The sequence below is a fragment of the Stegodyphus dumicola genome, chromosome X1 (genome assembly GCF_044657685.1).
Source record: "Stegodyphus dumicola isolate Sdum_Otavi_A_Nest chromosome X1, ASM4465768v1".
Taxonomy (NCBI): Eukaryota; Metazoa; Arthropoda; class Arachnida; order Araneae; family Eresidae; genus Stegodyphus; species Stegodyphus dumicola.
The window spans coordinates 176,271,712-176,290,530 of NC_140780.1; the positions used below are offsets into that span (position 1 = coordinate 176,271,712).

Sequence of the window (18,819 nt, forward strand, 5' to 3'; positions counted from 1 at the left end):
CATAACATTTAAGACTTTTATTTGTTTAATGATCACCTATTTTGATGTTAAACATGGATTCATAGTATGTGTTTGCTTGAATACAATGAAAGTATTTCAGGTGATTGTTAAATTGACTAAGTATACTAACAGAATTTGCAATTTCAGGTCGTGTGGATATAGCTAGTAAATTAAAGATCTGATTAAAGATTGCTACTTATTTTTGTCTACACGTTCATTTTCTTTGGTGATTATTGATGATTTGCATAGTTTAATGTTAGAATCTAACAGTGTTGATATAGGCATACATGCTTGCATACCATATTTAGCCTAGTGTTAATTTATGTACTGAATTTTACTAATTGATCTATTTTTATTTAATTTGATAATGCCTAAATATTGTTGGACTGTTTTCTTGTACCAAAATTTCATTTCAAAAGTTTTGCTGGGTGTTTTCTTAATGTGTATCATGGATGATTCGCTCTTGGTTAGAATTATCAAATCATGTACATATATTGTGATTATTATTCAGTCATCTGTTCATTTTTGAACATAAATACAGGTACCTGACATTAATTTTTATAATTTGAGCTTTCACAAAGTTTCATCTAATTTTAGATTCCACATTCGACTTACTAACTTAATTCCGTAAATTGACTTTTACAGCTTACAAAATTTGCCATCAGAAGTTATGAAACTTTCTGGTTGAGACATGAAAATCTCTTCATCAGTTATCCTGTGAAGATAAGCTGTTTGAATATCCATTTAATGTATTTTCGGATCATATTCGGCAGCTAAAGCAAGCAGCATTCATATAAAGTTGTAGTGAACTATTGGTGAATAAATTTCCTAATCTATTCCATACTTTTGCAAGTATCCTTTGGTGACAAGTCTGGCTTTGTACCGATTGACTGTGTCCTCTGCTTTATTCAGAATACCCATTTTCATCTAGTAGATTTTCTATTTTATGCCCAACTGATTAATTCCCATGTAGTGCTTTTCGCCAAGGAATTGTATTCTTGAATAGCTATTCTGCGTTTATTTGCATCTGGTCTTGATAAAGCTTCTTCTACAGCTTCTGAATCTATAAAACTTTGGAGTTTACTTAATTAGCATGTTTCTGCTGATAGATTTTTCTTGGTCTGCCCAGTTTTCCTGTTTTCAGAAATGTAGGACTTCCTGGTCCGCTTTCTGAACTTTGACCTTGAATTGCATTTTCTTCAACATCTGCTCTTCCTTCATTTAGCACTTCAGAATTCTTTTTGACTTTTGAATTTCCTTCACTAAGAACAAATTGAATGGAATTCCTATTGTTCAGCTGTTGAAGTTTTTGATCTTGTTTCAGTTTCCAGCAGTTCCAAAAATCTGACACCATGACTTTGTGTTATTATGCTTCACAAGTTGCACTGGATGCAGGTACGTATCACCCTGTTCCAATGAGTTAATCAGTGTTTCTAGTGAATAAAGTTAAAGAAGAACATAAATATGGAACTTTTATTTCATACTGAAAACCAAGATTAATGGTATATAACAGTGTAACCACAGGCATTGAGTGTTTCTTTTGTGTTAAGCTTGTGAGTAGTTTATTTTTTTGCTCATGGGGGCTAGAAAGGGTTAAAAATCCTCACACTGTTCAGTATGCAATAGATTTTCTAATGCATACATTCTTGCATGGTATAATTATTTTATTCATGATTAAACTTTTATTTTTATCAATACCCTAATTTATTTCTGTTTGCAGATAATTTTGAAAGTGAGAGATATCAGATTTGAGAGTCTTGTCATTATGATGTTTGTTAATGAAGAATTTGAAGAATCTCAACCAGTTTTCTCTGAACCAAAAAAGGTGTGTATTTTTTTATTTATTTTTTTTTTATTTGTGCATTTGTGAAGAGATATATGTGTTTTCAGATTGATAAGATTCCTTAAGGCTAATTATTTCTTTTGTAAAATGCTGTTCTACACTATGTACAAGTATACATCATGTCTGAAAAAGTCCTTACTTTGGCTTTATTTTTAAAACCATTGGTTGTAGACACATACTTCCAATTACAAAAATGTTTTAAATGATGCAAAAATTCTCAGTTTCTTATTTTTAAATTAGAAAAATTTGTTTTTGTTTAAAACCTGAAATCTAACATTTTACACTTCACAAAATAATGTAGCGTAGCGGTATCTTAAATTAAAAGTAATAAACATAAGAATACATCAATGCAAGTGGACTATAGTTTAACCTTTATTCAGCCGTTTCAACTTTAGAACACAACACAGCAAAAAGTAAAGCAAGAAGGTTACAATTAGTGTTTGCAAGAATGCACAAGCAAAATGCGAGCTGCGCATTGCGAAATAATATCTCACAGACATGCAGAGCTCTGGTGGCTGAAACATTCCGCTCGCCGTTGAAACATCGTTTCAAATCTAATAAGCTTTTTCAAAATGAAATTATCATAACAATATTAAATTATGCAAAAATGTGTCATTAAAATATTCACAAGAAAACATAATATGAAATTTTGAAATTAAGCTAAATTGTCCTCAAAACAGATGCACAGAAGCCTTGATACAATTCAGGAACTTAATTATATTTAAAGCAAAGTACAAAGTTATAATGCTTTAGGAAAAAAACTTAGGCAAAACACTAAGTTTGTGAATTGGCCTTTTGAAAATTCCATTAGCAGTTTTGAGCTTCATGATACATACAATATTATCTGAGGTAGGAAACACTTTCATTGGTTTTCCTCTTCGAGATACAAAGCGTTTCAAAGTGGCAATAAATGATTCTAATGTTAGATTACATACTAATTCAATATGTATAGCTCTTGTAGTAAAACACACGAATACACAAATGTAGCATTTCATTGGTTTTACTCCTCGGCCTTGCCTGGGCTTCACTTGAAATGGCCCGGCGTAGTCAGTTCCAACCTTGGAGAAAACCTTTGATGGAACGACTCTAGAGGATGGTAAGTCAGACATTATCTGAGTAGATGTCTTAGCTCGTACACGATGACATTTCACACATTTGAAAATGTGTTGTCTTATAACTGACCTAACGTGGATTATCCAATATGCTCTTCTAATCACTGACAGCAATAGCAGGGGGCCAGCATGAAGATGGGATTCATAAAAATGATTCACTATAACATGGGTTATGTGATGTTTCTTGGACAACAAAATAGGATATTTTCTGTCCTGCGCGATATTGGATTGTCTTAATCTTCTTCCAACGCGTATAAGTCCATTCTCATCGATAAAAGGGTTCAAAGAAAGGATCTTACTATTTGAGTTTAACGGTTGGTTCTTCTTCAGAAGATTATATTCATTAAAAAGCTCATCCCTTTGAACTACTCTAACAAATGTATTTCTAGCGTATTGCAATTCTTCGGTTTTAAGGTAACCTTAATCCTTGTTGTGGTAGATTTAGCTGAATTATTCGCAAACCGAAAACACCATGTGATGATTCTTTTAAGTTTCAAGAATGACAAAACTTCATTAAGGACTGGAATTTGCAAAGCGACTGCTCCAATTGAACAAGAAACATTTTCCCGTTGTTCTTTTTAAGACTCTTCTGTAAATGGTAAGTTGATAGAGAACGGAATAGTATTTGAATTAAGCCACTGAGGGCCTGTCCACCACAAGTCATGAGTAGAAAGCTCTGAAGGCAGAAGACCTCTTAATGTGCAATCAGCTGGATTCTCCTTCCCTTTTATGTGATTCCAATACGATGATGGTAAGACTGATTGAATTTCTGAAACGCGGTTGGCTACGAAAGTTTGCGAGTATGTGGGTTCTGATTATATCCATGACAAAACTATCATTGAATCACTCCATGCGTAAATATTGTCAACATAAATTTGCAAGGAATTCTGCAGAGCTTGAACCAAATGCACTAATAGAACTGCAGAGCGGAGTTCTAAACGAGGAATAGAGATTACTTTCAGGGGAGCTATACGAGTTTTTGATGTTAGTAGCTGCACCGAAACTGAATTATTTGTAGACTTTAAATAAATCACTTCGGCATAAGCTTTCTCTGATTCGTCACAGAAACAATGAAGTTCTACATTGCTTTGGGCAATAATACTCTCCTAGGAATACAAATGCATTCAAGATTTGCAATATCTTTACAATAGATTTTCCATCGTTGATTGATTTCATCTGGTAAGGGATCATCCCACGAGATTTGTAATTACCACATATCCTGAAGCACGATTTTTGCTGCAATTATGAAAGGTGCTAACCAACCAAGTGGATGAAAGATTTTCGAAATAGAAGACAAAATCATTCTTTTATAGAATGCTCTCTGTTTTCAAGATTTTCAGTGACAAGTAAACTGGTCTTGTGTTGGATACCACTCCAAACCCAATAATTTTATTGATTTAGTATTAACTACTGTACATGAAGAATTAGCTTTCTGAGAATTCAATGCAGTTTTTAAAATCGAGTGATCATTTGTACATTATTTATGCAATTGAAAGCAACCTTTTTGTAAAGTCCACTCAGTTGGGAAATTAACTCTGCTGTGTTGTCTACTGTGTCTGAACCAAATAGAACATCATCAATATAACAATTATGTAATATTATTTCAGCTGCCTTTGGGAATTTAGCTCCTTCGTCAATTGTTAGTTGTTTGAGTACGCGAGTAGCCAGGTATGAAGCTGAAGTAGTGCCTGTAAGTTTTAATCGGCTTCGATGGATCATCTCTCCACAATATCTTTTGGTAATCATGATCTTCATCATGAACTTGAACTTGTCGATACATTTTCAATAAGTCACTAGTAGTAGCTATGGGATAGCATCTAAACCTCAAAAGAATAGTAAATAAGTCATCTTGTACTTTGGGACCATTCATTAGCATGTCATTAAGTGATATCCCTGATGTAGTTTTGGCACTAGCATTGAAAATGACGCGTAGTTTTGTGGTAAGGCTTGATTCCTTTAGCATGTGAAGATGAGGTATAAGATAATGAAAATTTACTTTATCTAGATTATCATCGGGTAATTCTTCCATGTGTCCAAGTGATAAATATTTGGACATGAAGTCTTTATATTGTTGATATACTTCAGAAGTTTTTATTAGTTTTTGTTCCAGACTAAGAAAGTTACGCAAGGCTGATGATCTGGAATTGCCTAACTCATTTCTTTTAGGCTTAAATAGCAATTTTATTGAGTAACGAACATTTTCACTACGGACGTGATTTTCCACAAAATGGTTTTCACACAATCTTTCCTCTTTAGTTAAAGGTTTCGATGTGGGAATTTGTTCCAAATCCCAAAATGATTTAACTAATTCCTCCGTGTTTACGTTTAGTGTATTGACTGAAACCTGCTTACGGTTTGGGAATTCAAAATGTGTAGTTCCAGCAATTATCCATCCTAACTTAGAACAAAATGCAAATGGAAGATTTTTGCCCCTTTTAATTACCTCTCCATTGATTAAAGTAAGGAATATGTTAACTCCTAGCAAAATATCAAGTTCTCCCGATTCATGAAATGTAGGATCTGCTAAAGTTAAATCTTGGAAGCTTTCATATAAATTCAAAGGTAATGTTACACTTGGAATGTTTCCTGTAGTTTTGTCTATTATGTAAGCGGACGTTAAAATTCTGTAACTAGTGTGAAAATGAGGTGTAAACAACAAGTCTTCTCCAGTAGTAGTTGTATTGAAAGTACCTAAGCATTACACTAATATCTTCGAATCCTTTACGCTCAATCCTAAATTGATAGCTGTTTTCCGACGAATGAATGATTTTTCACTACCTGAATCTAGTAAACATCTACAATTTATGAAGTCATTTTTTGAGTTTTGAACCTTAATTTAAGCAGCACACAAAAGTACATGACTACGCTTACCATTAGCAAGAACTCCAAAATGGTGATTTTCATAGATGTTTGCACAAACATTTGGAGAAACCTCACTCAAGTTGTTTTCTGTTTTAATTTGTGATTTCGGAACAAACACTTGTGCTTCCGGTGAAGGGAATCTAGATGCATTTTTTGGTTTGAAATTATTTTATAAATTCAAAATGCTATGATGATGCTTAAAACAATGCTTACAAGTATTTGCACTCTTACACATTTTAACTTTATGGACATTAGACAAGCAATTAAAACAAAGTTTATTAGTCTTAACAAACTCTATTCATTTTTGCACTGGTAAATTAAAAAAAAATTCGAACACCTGTGTAAACAATGATCTTTACAAAATAAGAAAGTAGAATTAGTAATTAGAGAAGTAACCTTATTATACACTGGTTTATCTGATTTTTCGTTTTACTAATTAAAGATTTACTGTTCTGTAATGTTCTAGCGTAATTCTTCAAAAATTCTAAAAGTCATTCAACTTTGGTATTTCGTCTTTTTTTAATTGATGCTCCCACCACAACTTTGTCGAATCATCAAGCTTTTGCAAAATAATATACATCAACAAAGTATCACTAAACTTATCTATCCTTTGATCTAATATTTCCAATGAGTGAGTTATTCCGTTTACATTATCTACTAAATATTGAGGATGCAGATTCCATTTGTATTTGTGAAATGTTAAGAAATCTCTTAATAAAAGCAAATATCTATTCTCTTTTAATAGAAAATCTCTCTTCTAGTAAATTCCAAGCAATACTGAAATTTTGATCAATGACTGAATAATGCGATAAGCATCATTTTCCAAAGAACTCTTTAAATATTGTAATTTTTTAGCTCCAGAAAGATTTGGATTGTTGCGAACTAAGCGCACTAGCGTTTAATAAATCTTTAACCCTCTCAGGGTTATGGCCAGAAAATTCCGTATAAAAGGCTTCCTTCTATATTCGTTACAAATGAAAATTTCTGCTGGCTTTTAATGTATTTGAGTTCGGTTTGCATGTATATTGGAAGAAAAGGAATCAAGATACAAAATGAGAGATTCATTTTTTAATTAAAATCAAGAAAATACCACTTATTCACGACATTTTGAGGAACTTTGAAATTTCATGGCTAAACTCGTAACGCTCAGAGTGTTAAATGTTATCCATTCTGTTAAATTTCCGCTAAATGTGGGTAAAGATAATTTTGGTAACTTGAAACTTTCAGAGATTGATTCAGGTTTGTCGCCATTTGCATTTACGACCTTATCGATCTTTAACTTAAGAATAATTTTTAAGTGAACCTCCTCAATTTTCTGTCATACTGTGGAATTAAACTCAAAAGTTTCCTTAATTTCCTACTGGGTTCCCTCAACATATTAGTTAATTATCTGGCATTCGGAGTATAGAGAGATATATCAGTTGTGCACAGTCTAGGCCTGCTGCTGTATCAATTAAACATCTGCCAAAATAAAGGTGGATGCAGGCTTTCCTTTACATCTTGTGGATATGCACGTTAGGTATGGATTATAGAATAGATATGTGCTTTAGAATGGATGGTATAATTTTCTAAAGCAGTTATGCAATAAAACTCATATCGGAAGAAATCTGAAGGAAGTTAATGAAATAGCCTTCTGGTCTAGTTAGTTCAAAAGCAATCATCATAGTCATCAAGAAGGTATTTATTTTCACAAAAGAAATCCAGAAATCAAATACTTATACCTAGTTTCAAGTAGTCCTGTAAAGCATAAGCATTACAAAGTTTCACTTATGTGTAACTTAAAGTAACATTACCTGGTGTGCAGAAAGAAATTGTACTCAAGAATTTCAAATGCAAAAAAATGCATTGTTCTCATGCAGTCAAATTAAGTGGTGTTGCTAACTCAGCCGATAGGGGCATTAGTGAGACCTATTTAAAACTGATTTGTTTACTTTTATTTTTAGAATGTAGTTAAATGTAGCTAGATATTCAAGATGTGTCTTGTCAAGTGAATTGTCCTTCATTATAATGTGTCAATAAGGGATTAAAAGCTAAGTAATTTTCAATTACTCTCTTTAGAAGCTTCAGAAGATCAAGAACCAAGTAAGATTTATATCCGATTTTGTTTTATGGTGTTGAAACCCGGGAGCTATAGTAATTGAAATTGGCACAGCCTAGTGAATTAGAGGAGTAAAAGAAAAACTATTCAAATTTCTTTATTTTAACTAAAATTGAGAATAAAATAAATGACACATTAAAAGGGGACAGTATTGATTATGACGATTTGGATGATTTGAAATACCAGTTAGAAGAAAGAGCTAATCAGATCTATCAGTTAGATTCTACCATAGAAAGCATTATAAGTGATTTAGAAATGCTTGAAGCTAATGTTCTGACAAGCCAGGAATACCGCGAAAAGATTACAAGTTCCAGATCGAAACTAGAAAGACACTAAGCATAAACATGAAAATGAAAGTAAAATTGATGCGCACAATGAATCCTCTAGAATTTCTGAAGAAGGGGTCATTATTAATTATCCTAATGTTAAACTGAGAAAATTAAAAATAGAACTGTTCGACAGCAAATATGAAAACTGGCAGGGATTTCGGTGGACAATTTGAAGGTGCAATTCATGAGAATAAACAGTTATCAAAAATTGATAAATTTAACTATTTAAAATCGTTCTTAAAGGATTCCGCATTAAAATGCATACAAGGATTGACATTAATGCAAAATAATCACGATTTAGCTGTTGAACTATTAAAAGAGCGATTTGGTAAAAACGAAATTATTGTACGTTGACATGTAAACAAACTTTTAGGCTTAACTCCTGTGAAATCATGTTCGAACTTAAAGGAACTGAGACAGTTACATGACACAATTACTATTCAGATTCGAAATCTCGAAACAGCAGGAATAGAACTAAATAATTACGGTGGAATTCTTTTTGCAATTTTAATAAAATTAATTCCTGAAGATATCTTATTAGAATATAATCGTTCTGTTAATGAAGAAGACTCATGGAATTGTTCAAAATTACTCCGGTTTCTTAAAAAGGGAAATAGAAACATGTGAGAAAACATTTTTATTTCAGAAGGTAAATGAAGCCGATAAAATGAAAATTTCCCAGTTCAGGAAATATGAGAATTCTAAACGTCTACCGACAGCAGCGGCATTAAATGCTACTACAATTTAAAATGCGTGTATATTTTGTTCTACTGATGAACATACGATCAATAAATGTCCTTTACGTATAAGTGAACGGAAGGCTAGTTTATTATGTCTTGGATATTGTTTTAATTGTTTAAAAAAAAACTCATGTTTCTAGATTTTGCCATGATCAAATACGGTGCAAGAAGTGCGGTAAAAAACATGGCCATTATATTTGCAAGGAGGGATCAGTGACAAAAGGCTTATCGGGAAATGAAATAAACAAAATAAAGATTGATGTCAGCGATATAAATCATACATTAAATTATTCTGTTTCAAATTGAGAGGGTTGCAACATATATTTGCTGACAGCCAAAGGTATGCTAACGAAGGGAAAACAGGAAGTGCGATTTAAGTGTTTATTAGATACAGGGAGTGAAAGAACTTTTATTGATAAACAGATATCTCGTAAATTAAAGTTAGAAGTGATATGTCAGGAACGTTTAAGTATTTTTGTTTTTGGTTCCAAAGCAGAAAAAACAATGAGTAATCGTGTGAAGGTAAATTAGAGAAGTGTTTATAATTCGAAGGAAGTAATAACCTTAGAAGCTATCGAAACTCCCTTTATTTCCGAAGCTATAGTTAAAGCACCTGGTAGAGAAATTAGTGGTTATTGTAAACAGATGAAAATACAAGTGTCAGATGAATTAGATTCTGAAAATTTAAGAATATTGTTGTTAATTGGTTCAGATTATTTTTGGAGTATCGTTACTGGGAAAGTAAAACGAATGTCAAGATCATTAGCAGGAATGGAAATGGAACTTTGGTATGTGTTCAACGAATCTGGCGCCTCAATCAGATCGAACTGTAGGAAAGTTATAGCGATGAAAACATAGAAGAAATGGAGATTTTAAAGAAAATATTTGATTTAGAAAGTTTGGGAATTGCGTGCAATGATAATTTTAAAGATGATGAGGTTTTAAGGAAATTCGAAAGCTCTATAAAAATGGTTAATGGTTGCTATGAAGTCAGTCTTCCGTGGAATGAAAATGTTGAATTTTTATCCGATAACTATGCCATTGCCGAAGGACATTTTCAAAAATTAGTTAATAAATTTAAGAGAAATTCTTCCTTTCTTAATCAGCATAAGGAAATCATTTCGAAGCATGTTGCAGAAGGAATAGCCGAAAAGGTCGATTCCCGTATGTCTGAAAATAAAGTTTATTATATGCCTCACCAAGCAGTAATTCGTGAAGATAAATTAACTACAAAAATGAGAATTGTTTTTAATGCATCTTCTAGTGTAGCAAACTCCGTTTCCTTTAACGACTGTCTGAACCCCGGTCCGAATTTAACGCCAGATTTGTTGGCCTAATTTCTGAAGTTCAGATTGATTAGGGTCGCCATCACAGCTGATATTGAAAGTGCATTCTTGCAGATAGCATTAGCACCGGAAGAGAGAGATGCTGTCAAATTTCTGTGGAATAAAGATGATACGAACATGGAACGAGAAGTGCTGAGAATGACACGGGTTAGTTTTGGGCTAAGGTCAAGTCCGTTCTTGCTAAGTGCAGCATTGAAACACCACATAGCACACAGCAATTATAGGACTTGAAAAACGGAACTTTGTAACTGAAGAAGAAATTATGTCTGTTTATAGAATTGAAGAGAAAGTATTATCACATAAAACGAAGCAACTTAAACAACTTTTTAGCAAATTTTCTTTTTTAACTTACATTTTCTTTCTTAAAATTAAATAATAAAAATTTTTTAAGGAATTCATTTCAAAATTTAAATTTTACTTGAAAAAATTTGGGGAATTTTTTTAAGACATTTTAAGACTTTTTAAATTTAAATTTAAATTTTTTAATTTTACTTTAAAACATTTTAAAATTTTAAAACATTTCAGTTTTACTCAATTACTTTTTAATTTGCAATTTTCACAAAAAAATAATTTTTTCACTTAACGTTATTATTTGCATTATTTACACAATTTTGCAACAGAACACACATTTAACATTACAAACAAGTTTACATTTATTAATTCACAATAACCACTTAACTCTACTTTACTTCAATTAGAGTACTCTTTTTATAATATTTGCAGAGCAAACTTACATCTATTGATTGGCTCAGCTACTATACTCCCTACCATAAATAGTTGGTCAGTTAAAATTAAAACTTGATTTACATACTTTTAGGATATTATTTGATTTTTTCTAGATTTATATTATTTAAATATTTTTATATTAAAGTTTACAAAATTTTTAATAAAACAAAGATAGCAGCTTGGCACTCAACTTTATTTACATTAGTGCCATCTATATAATTTGCAGAACATACTTACATCACTTAGGAAATACTTTTGGAGACCCCAACGCTAATATGGTAGGTAAGTTAGAATTAAAACTTACTATTTACTTGCTCTTAAGTATTTTTTATGTAGTATTTAAGTATTTTCTATATATGTAATTATATTTTTAAGTATATATTTGTTTTTAATAAATTATGAATTAATTCTTTTTAGTTTCTTTTTGATTGATATGCATATCCGTGTCAGGGAGGTTTCTGTAGACAAGGGTTTCTAAAATGCATTGGTTTCTAAATTAATTTTTCTGGAAAATTTAATTTAATACTAGACTTTACATTGCTTATTTCTCGAAATACTTCATTATTGGTATTTAATTTTTAATTGCTAATTTCTCAAGGTACCACTTTATTGGTATTTCTTTTTGCACAATCTTCACTATGTATTTACTTTTGGTTTTGACTTTTACCCCTGCCTGCATGAAAAATTCATTCACTTATGCATTTTTTTTTTAAAAAAATTTAGATTAATTTTAATTTGCTAAATTGGTGAATTTATTTTCATGGTTTGGTTTTGCACTTGATTTACTTATGCTATCTGAATTTAAATGATATTGTAGATTAGTTCGTAAATTAAATCTTTTATATGTTTGCACATTTTTTTAATTAATTTAACTTTAATTTTGCTTTTTTATGTATATACATGTTTGTTAAAATATATATACACAATTATGTTAATTGAAAAAATATATATATAAATGCTTTTCATTGCTAATTTATGCAAATAATGTTGTGAGTTTTTTGTGTTCTAATGCTGAGGCCTGCCACTGAAACTAGAAATTAAATTCGGCAAGATTCTGTAAAGATCTTTTATGAAAAGAAAAAGTATTTTGATAGGTACTTTTTAAGACTGTTTGTCACTCAATCTCTTAATCCCCTGAATGACATGACTGCCTTTATCTAGTCATGAGTCGTGCATTATTGTCAAATAAAACTGGAGAAAATCTTCAGCCTCTCAGGTCAGTTTTATCAGTATAATTAACACTTTGATGATCTCAAGACTTTAAAAATCAATCATTGGCAGATCGTTGCAACGGATTAGAACCATTGGAGGAAGCTTGTTGAGATGACCTTGGTCTGTAATAGGCTGTAGTGCAACTGAAGAAAGAAGAAATGAACTGATAAGAAATTCAGGATGCTTCTGAACTTCACAATGAGAAGAGTATTAGATTGTGTGAAGATTATAGGCACATTTTCTGCAAATATGACTTAGTCGAAAATGGGGCTTCGGGATTGTTTCAGGATGTGCCGAAAACTTTTCAGAGACACTGGTATGTCTGAGGAGGATGTGGTAGCATGATTTTTGATTTGTAAAGAAAAAGAAGGAGAGAGGTCGTTTACCTTTTCTTGGGTGGAATCACATCAGCAAAATACAGGGGTAAAAGCAAATAAATCAGCAAAATACAAGGGTAAAAGGTCAACCAGACCTTTTACCCTTGTATTTTGCTGCCAGGAAAATTTCAGTCTGAAAAATTCTTCAAGGAAGGGATTGGAAAACTTATCCACCAGCATGACAAATACTTGAATCTTTATGGTGGTTTTGTCAAAAAGTAACCATGCTTGTACATAACTTTTGGTAATAAATTAATTTTGTTCTTTGCTCTTGTCTTTTTTATGGTCCCTTGGAGACCCTTGTATTTTGCTGTCTGTGTATTTGAATTTTCGTGCATTTATTGTAATATTTGAATAGATGTATTTGATAATAATGTTTGAATTAGATACATATTGAAGAGTTTTGATTAAGTGTACAGCGCTAAAGTCGGTTATCTTATTGCAGAGAATGGAGTAGTTATTGCTGTTATGGTTGAACACAATTGCAGCTATCAGCAAGTAATTATGCTAATACTCTTGTTGGGAACCTGCCCTTTTCCCATCAGAGTTGTATTTATTTATTTTGTGTGTGTGTGAAATTCTTCTTTATGAAAATTTTACATTATTTCATGATATTAGACATTAGACTTTTTTTTTTACAGTAATACTTCCCCACTGGTTGACAAGTGGTTAATATTGCTGAAGACCAGTAGTTCAACCCAGATTTGAACCCAGGTGAATAGGTTGGCTGTGTGATTTGTTTTTATAGTTTTTTTCATGTCAGCAGGCTACCTTGGGAAAATCAGACCCCTTAGGCAGATATGTGTGCTGTGCTGCATTAAAAATAATTTAACCTATTAATCTTACAATAATACGAGCAACTAACTATTTTAACACAATTACATTTCACAACTGTGAACACTGCACACCCTTTATGGACTGGCCATTTAAGATCTCAACCAGACCTTTAAACCATATTAGTCTGTAGGCCCATATATGTCCCTTTAACCCGTTGACGGGCGATGGGACCCGTATCAGTTTTTATCTCCCGGTTGAAAGCTGCAAAATTCCATTTAAAGTACATGCAATTATGCCTTTTAGTTTTCCAAGTGTATAATAGATGGCAGCGCTAGTATTCGTTCATGGAAATAATGTACAAAAAATTCTTTGCAGGTCTAATTTTGAAGCAGTTTTTTTCCTTAATTTCTTATAAAATGAATATTTTTTTCAGAAAGTTTCCTTTTCTTATAAAAATTATTATTTGAATTCATATATATTAATTAAAAATGGTTGAAATTAAAAAAAATTGAGAGAAATATGTCTCACCGCGCATGTAGGAAATGCTGCTACTATGTGGCAGCACGATTCAAAATTTTTTTAAATTCAAGTACCATGTTCATCTCATATATAAATAATGCAAATGTATATTTTTTAATAAATTGCTGTAATGTTAAAACTTGAAAAAGATTTAATATTTTTTCCAAAAGGAATGAAAATATAACTCTGTAACATGAAATGTCCGAATGGATATGTGAGTGTGATTTACCATTGAAAAATGTCCTAAGCAGAGGAAAGAGATGAAATGTAAATAAACTTCATGGCCTTCTAAAATATTGCCCTTTTTCAAACCTGTAGCAAATAAAGTACTGGAGCAACAATCTTTTCTGTTTCAAATCTATTATGAAATCATTAAAAAATATCTAAAAAGTCATACTGGGAGCAATTTTTTTTAAATTATGTAATTTTTTATAAAAAAATTATTTTGCAAATATGATTAATATTTTCTAGATAATTATTCAAAAACATTTTTTATATCTTTCATTTTCATTTGGTTGCTGAAACTAGCACTTTGTTGTATAAGCATGTTATGCGAATTTACACTCAGGCAAAGATCCCATTTTATTGCTCTAGATGCGTGGTGGGACAAGCGGTATCCCATGGCGTCATGAATTACCTTAAAGGTTTATCTGTTTTTTTGGTATGGAATAACCTTGTATTAGGGACTATTTATCTATGTGTAAAGTTATTTTTCCCCAAAATATTTTTTTTATGCACCAAACCTCAGTAACCATAATGTTTCTCAGTATTTAGTTAAAATTTTATTCCTGCACTCACAAGATATTCTAGTACTACTTAGGGATATGGAACTTCCTACAGTGCAGAAATAACATATCTATCAGGGTTTTTTTTCCTCCTTCCTTTTGTCATATCTGCAGCACAGGTATGACACTGCTTTGACAGATACTTCTTATTTCCTGAAAGTGGTTGATTTTGACCCTTCTTCTTTCTCCACTGTTTTGTCTGTATTATTGTTGGTATCCACTGATTTATCATTTCTTTCAGGCCAGAAATTCTTACATGACTTCTTGCTGTTATACAAGAACATACTGATTAGTGATATCTGTAGACCTTAAAGGCATTGGAAAAAACACAGTGTGGGAGCCACAACATGGCATTTTTGCTTCATTTCATGGTTTTCGAGGATTGTGTAAGAGGAGAAACATTGATCTCTCCTGTTTACACTGATCATATATTTCTTATATCTGAATATTCAAAATTGCTTTTTTTACAATGCCTTCCTTTTTTACTTTGCCTTCCAGTGGTTGCATGGTACACTGTGCTGACCATTCTAACTTACCTGTAAGTCTAAAGAACATCATTCCTACTGCAGAAAATGCTCTGGCCTGCTTTCAAAATGTTGTTATCTTTTACAAGTGACTTTGCAAGATCTCTAGTGCTTCTTATTGTACCGCAAATTCTAGTCTTTGAAACAGATTTCACTATGGCAACATTACTATAATGTAATAATTGTCTTGTTAGATTGTTATAATGATAGTCTTGTTAGATGTGGTGCCACATATTAAGGTTTGGTCTTAGAACAAAGAAAATTGTGTATTCCAATTTCATCCATTCTTTAGCATAAATTTCCATTTTACATATGCAGCCTGTAGTAATCTTACTTATTATACAAAATTCCACATTTTAGTAGTTTTCCAAGATAACATGTATGTATTCTTAGACAATATCTCCATGAAAGGAAGAGTTTCTGGGTTGCCTTATAAACAGTCTGGAATCAGTATGTTACATGTTGCAGAACCGGTCTAACTTTATAAAATCTGTCATTAGTATTTTTAATTAAAATTTGTCACTAAAATACCAGAAATTGGAAAATTTTTTTGCAACAATTTCTGTTCATTTAGCAAACTTGGGAATTTCTGTCAAGGAACTGTACAGTAAGCTGTGATCCTGTTTTGCTTTACTTATTCCTTCCAAATGTAGCTGATGGGAATTTTTCCATTTCTTTTTTAAATAATGCTATTCAACTGTAGAGGTTTTGCCAAATGTCTAATCAGCATTTTGATTTCGATATAAATCAGACTCCTCAATAAAAAGTGAAAAAATTTCATTTTCATAGAGGACTTCCACTGCCTCAGCAGAAGAATGATTATTGTTCAAGTGAAATCTATTGACAGTTTCAAATGGTTAACCACTGCTCATATCAGTTTCTTCCAATCAAATTATTTCAACTCAAGCAGGATTACAGTTATCAGAATTGGATTTTGAATCACTAGAAATGTCTAATATATGACAGTTTTCTTTTACACGAAATATCAAAGTTAAATTTACTTTGTCACTACTGTCACTTTGAACATCATTTGGACACAGTTAAGTCTCTAGAAATTCTTGAATAATTATATTTGCATAGAATATAATCTCACTATCATGCAAAAGAAAGATCATGAATGCATTTTTTAGCATGCTCAACCATGTTGATACTGTCTAAATTCAACAATAATAGAAACCTTGGCTTTAACACAGTTTACTAAAAAAGAGGCATTTTAGAGAGAAATGTGTTTAAGGACACATACTAACTTCGTCCAGTGATATACTATGATTGTATATCACTGGACTAACACACTACAAAAACTATCGTCCCATCCATCAAACTTCAGGAAAGCACGAGTCTTCATAGCTGATTCCTATCACATAAGTAAGGAATTCCCTGTAGCATGTCACCAATGTGTTAAATTGTTAATAAATATGTAAAGTGTGTAAGTTTTTACATTACATATTAAGTATGACAATTTCAGGAAAGAATTACTAGAAAAGGACTCTAAAGAAATTTAAAGACAGCATTCAGGAACTCTCGTACTATTCCTAGGAAAGTTCTGAAAATGGATACGAAATATTATGGATAGTTTTTATTTTTGTAGAAAACATTTAAATTGAGACTTGAAGTCAAAGCAATCATTTAAGTTATATTCTTGTTGAAATTGTTTATGCTCTTTCATACTTTTCTGTATTTAAACAATAATTTTATACTTAACAGGATTGATATTTTAAGTTATATTTTTTACAGTAAGATTTCTTTTAATTTTCTAATGATTTAATTATTTTTCCCTGAACAGTTTTTTTTGGGGGGGAGGGGCCTTGACTTTAAAGGAATGGACATGTAAGATGCAGAATATGTAAAACAAAATTCTGCTTTTAATTAGTAATAGCTCTTCAAATCTAATTTTTAATTTTGTTATTTCCCCTTTCTCTACTAAAAATGGTAACATGTTTATGAGAGATCTCTCTCTCACATGATTGAAAACTAATTCCAGCAACGTGATTCCTATGTAGTGCTCATGTCGCTTGTGATTACATAACAATAAAAGTGAAAATTAATATCTTGTAGCCATAACTTCAATATTCTTAACCTTTCGAGTGGCACAGTTTTTTGCATCTGCTCCTGAACATATGTATTTAAACAGCATTTAGAAGATGAATTTGTGTAATTGATAATTTTAACCTTTTTTTTTCCATAAACTTTCATTCATTAAGATAATGTTCATATCAACAAAGAAAGTTAAGAAAGCCAAATGTTTATAAAGTAAAAAGGCGTAATATTTTAAATTATAAGCTAATATAAATGAATTGACAAAAATATTATGACTGGAAGAGGCATTTATGCCACCCAAGGCAATAATCTATCATCTATATTGGAATCTACATATTCCTTCACTTGCCTACTGTTGTTTTATGTTTCATCTGCCTTGCTGTCAGTTTCAGTTCTATGAATATTTTAAATTTGTTTATCTATTCCATTATTTGATCAATATTTAAAGGAATATGCTTCAGTCAAGATGATCCGGAAAGCTATATCTTCATGCATCCATTTCGTCGAGTATCTTATGCATCACCATCGAGATCACACACGTACACTGAAGAGCCAAAACATTATGACCATCTACTTAATAACACATTGCATAAACTTTGCCCTGCTAAACATCTGTAACTTGCCTTCGCATGGATGTCAAATGTTCTTAGTAGATGACTGAAGACAGGTTATACAAAATGTTTAAGCAGTGGTCATAAAAAGTTGAGATATTTCGACATGGTAGTGTTTGAGCTCTATACTGCCACTCCCTGACTTCCCAAATGTGCTCTATGTTTTAAGATCCAGCGAGTTAGGTGGACAGGACATTAATTAGAACTCATCCTTATGCTCTTCGAACCACCCAACACAATTCGAGCTATGTGACTTGGATGTTGTCATGCTCGAAGTTTCCATTTCCAGTCAGCAAGACAGATGCCATTTAAGGGTGCAGTTGACCTGCAGTTATATTCAGATAGTCTGCAGCTTTCATGGTCTGTTCTGCCACAATTAAGGATCCCAGAGCCACCCATTAGAACGTTGCCCAAAGCATAATACTGCCACCACTAGCCTGAATAAGACCTGTTGTGGGAGCAACTGTTTGCCTCAAAAGATAATGCACCCTGATATGGCCATCGAGGTAATGAATGAGAAATCATGATTCATTCTACCAAGCAACTGTCTTCCACATGAGTGGAAGGTCTGCTGCACAGTCCCATATCCAACAGTGTCCATTAAACTGTGTATTCCAAAACACTTTTTTGTACTTGGACTTGCTTTATGTTGCGCTGTAAGCTGAGCTATAGCCTGAATAAGACCTGTTGTGGGAGCAACTGTTTGCCTCAAAAGATGATGCACCCTGATATGACCATCGAGGTAATGAATGAGAAATCGTGATTCATTCTACCAGATAACTGTCTTCCGCATGAGTGGAAGGTCTGCTGCACAGTCCCATATCCAACAGTGTCCATTAAACTGTGTATTCCAAAACACTTTTTTTGTACTTGGACCTGCATTATGTTGCGCTTTCAGCTGAGCTACTGTCTGGTGCCAAT

The 18,819-nt window shown here is 32.2% G+C and overlaps 1 protein-coding gene across 5 annotated transcripts in view; it reads left to right on the plus strand.

The window, feature by feature from the left end:
* The window catches only part of LOC118198324 (uncharacterized), a 408,445-nt gene that overhangs the window by 98,333 nt on the left and 291,293 nt on the right, over positions 1-18,819 (plus strand). For all 5 annotated transcript variants that reach the window (XM_085808315.1, XM_085808318.1, XM_085808319.1 and 2 more), the window contains exon 2: positions 1,721-1,825. In XM_085808315.1, the coding sequence (XP_085664441.1) occupies positions 1,766-1,825 (60 nt within the window). In that variant the 5' untranslated portion in view covers positions 1,721-1,765. The remainder of the gene's footprint in view (positions 1-1,720; positions 1,826-18,819) is intronic.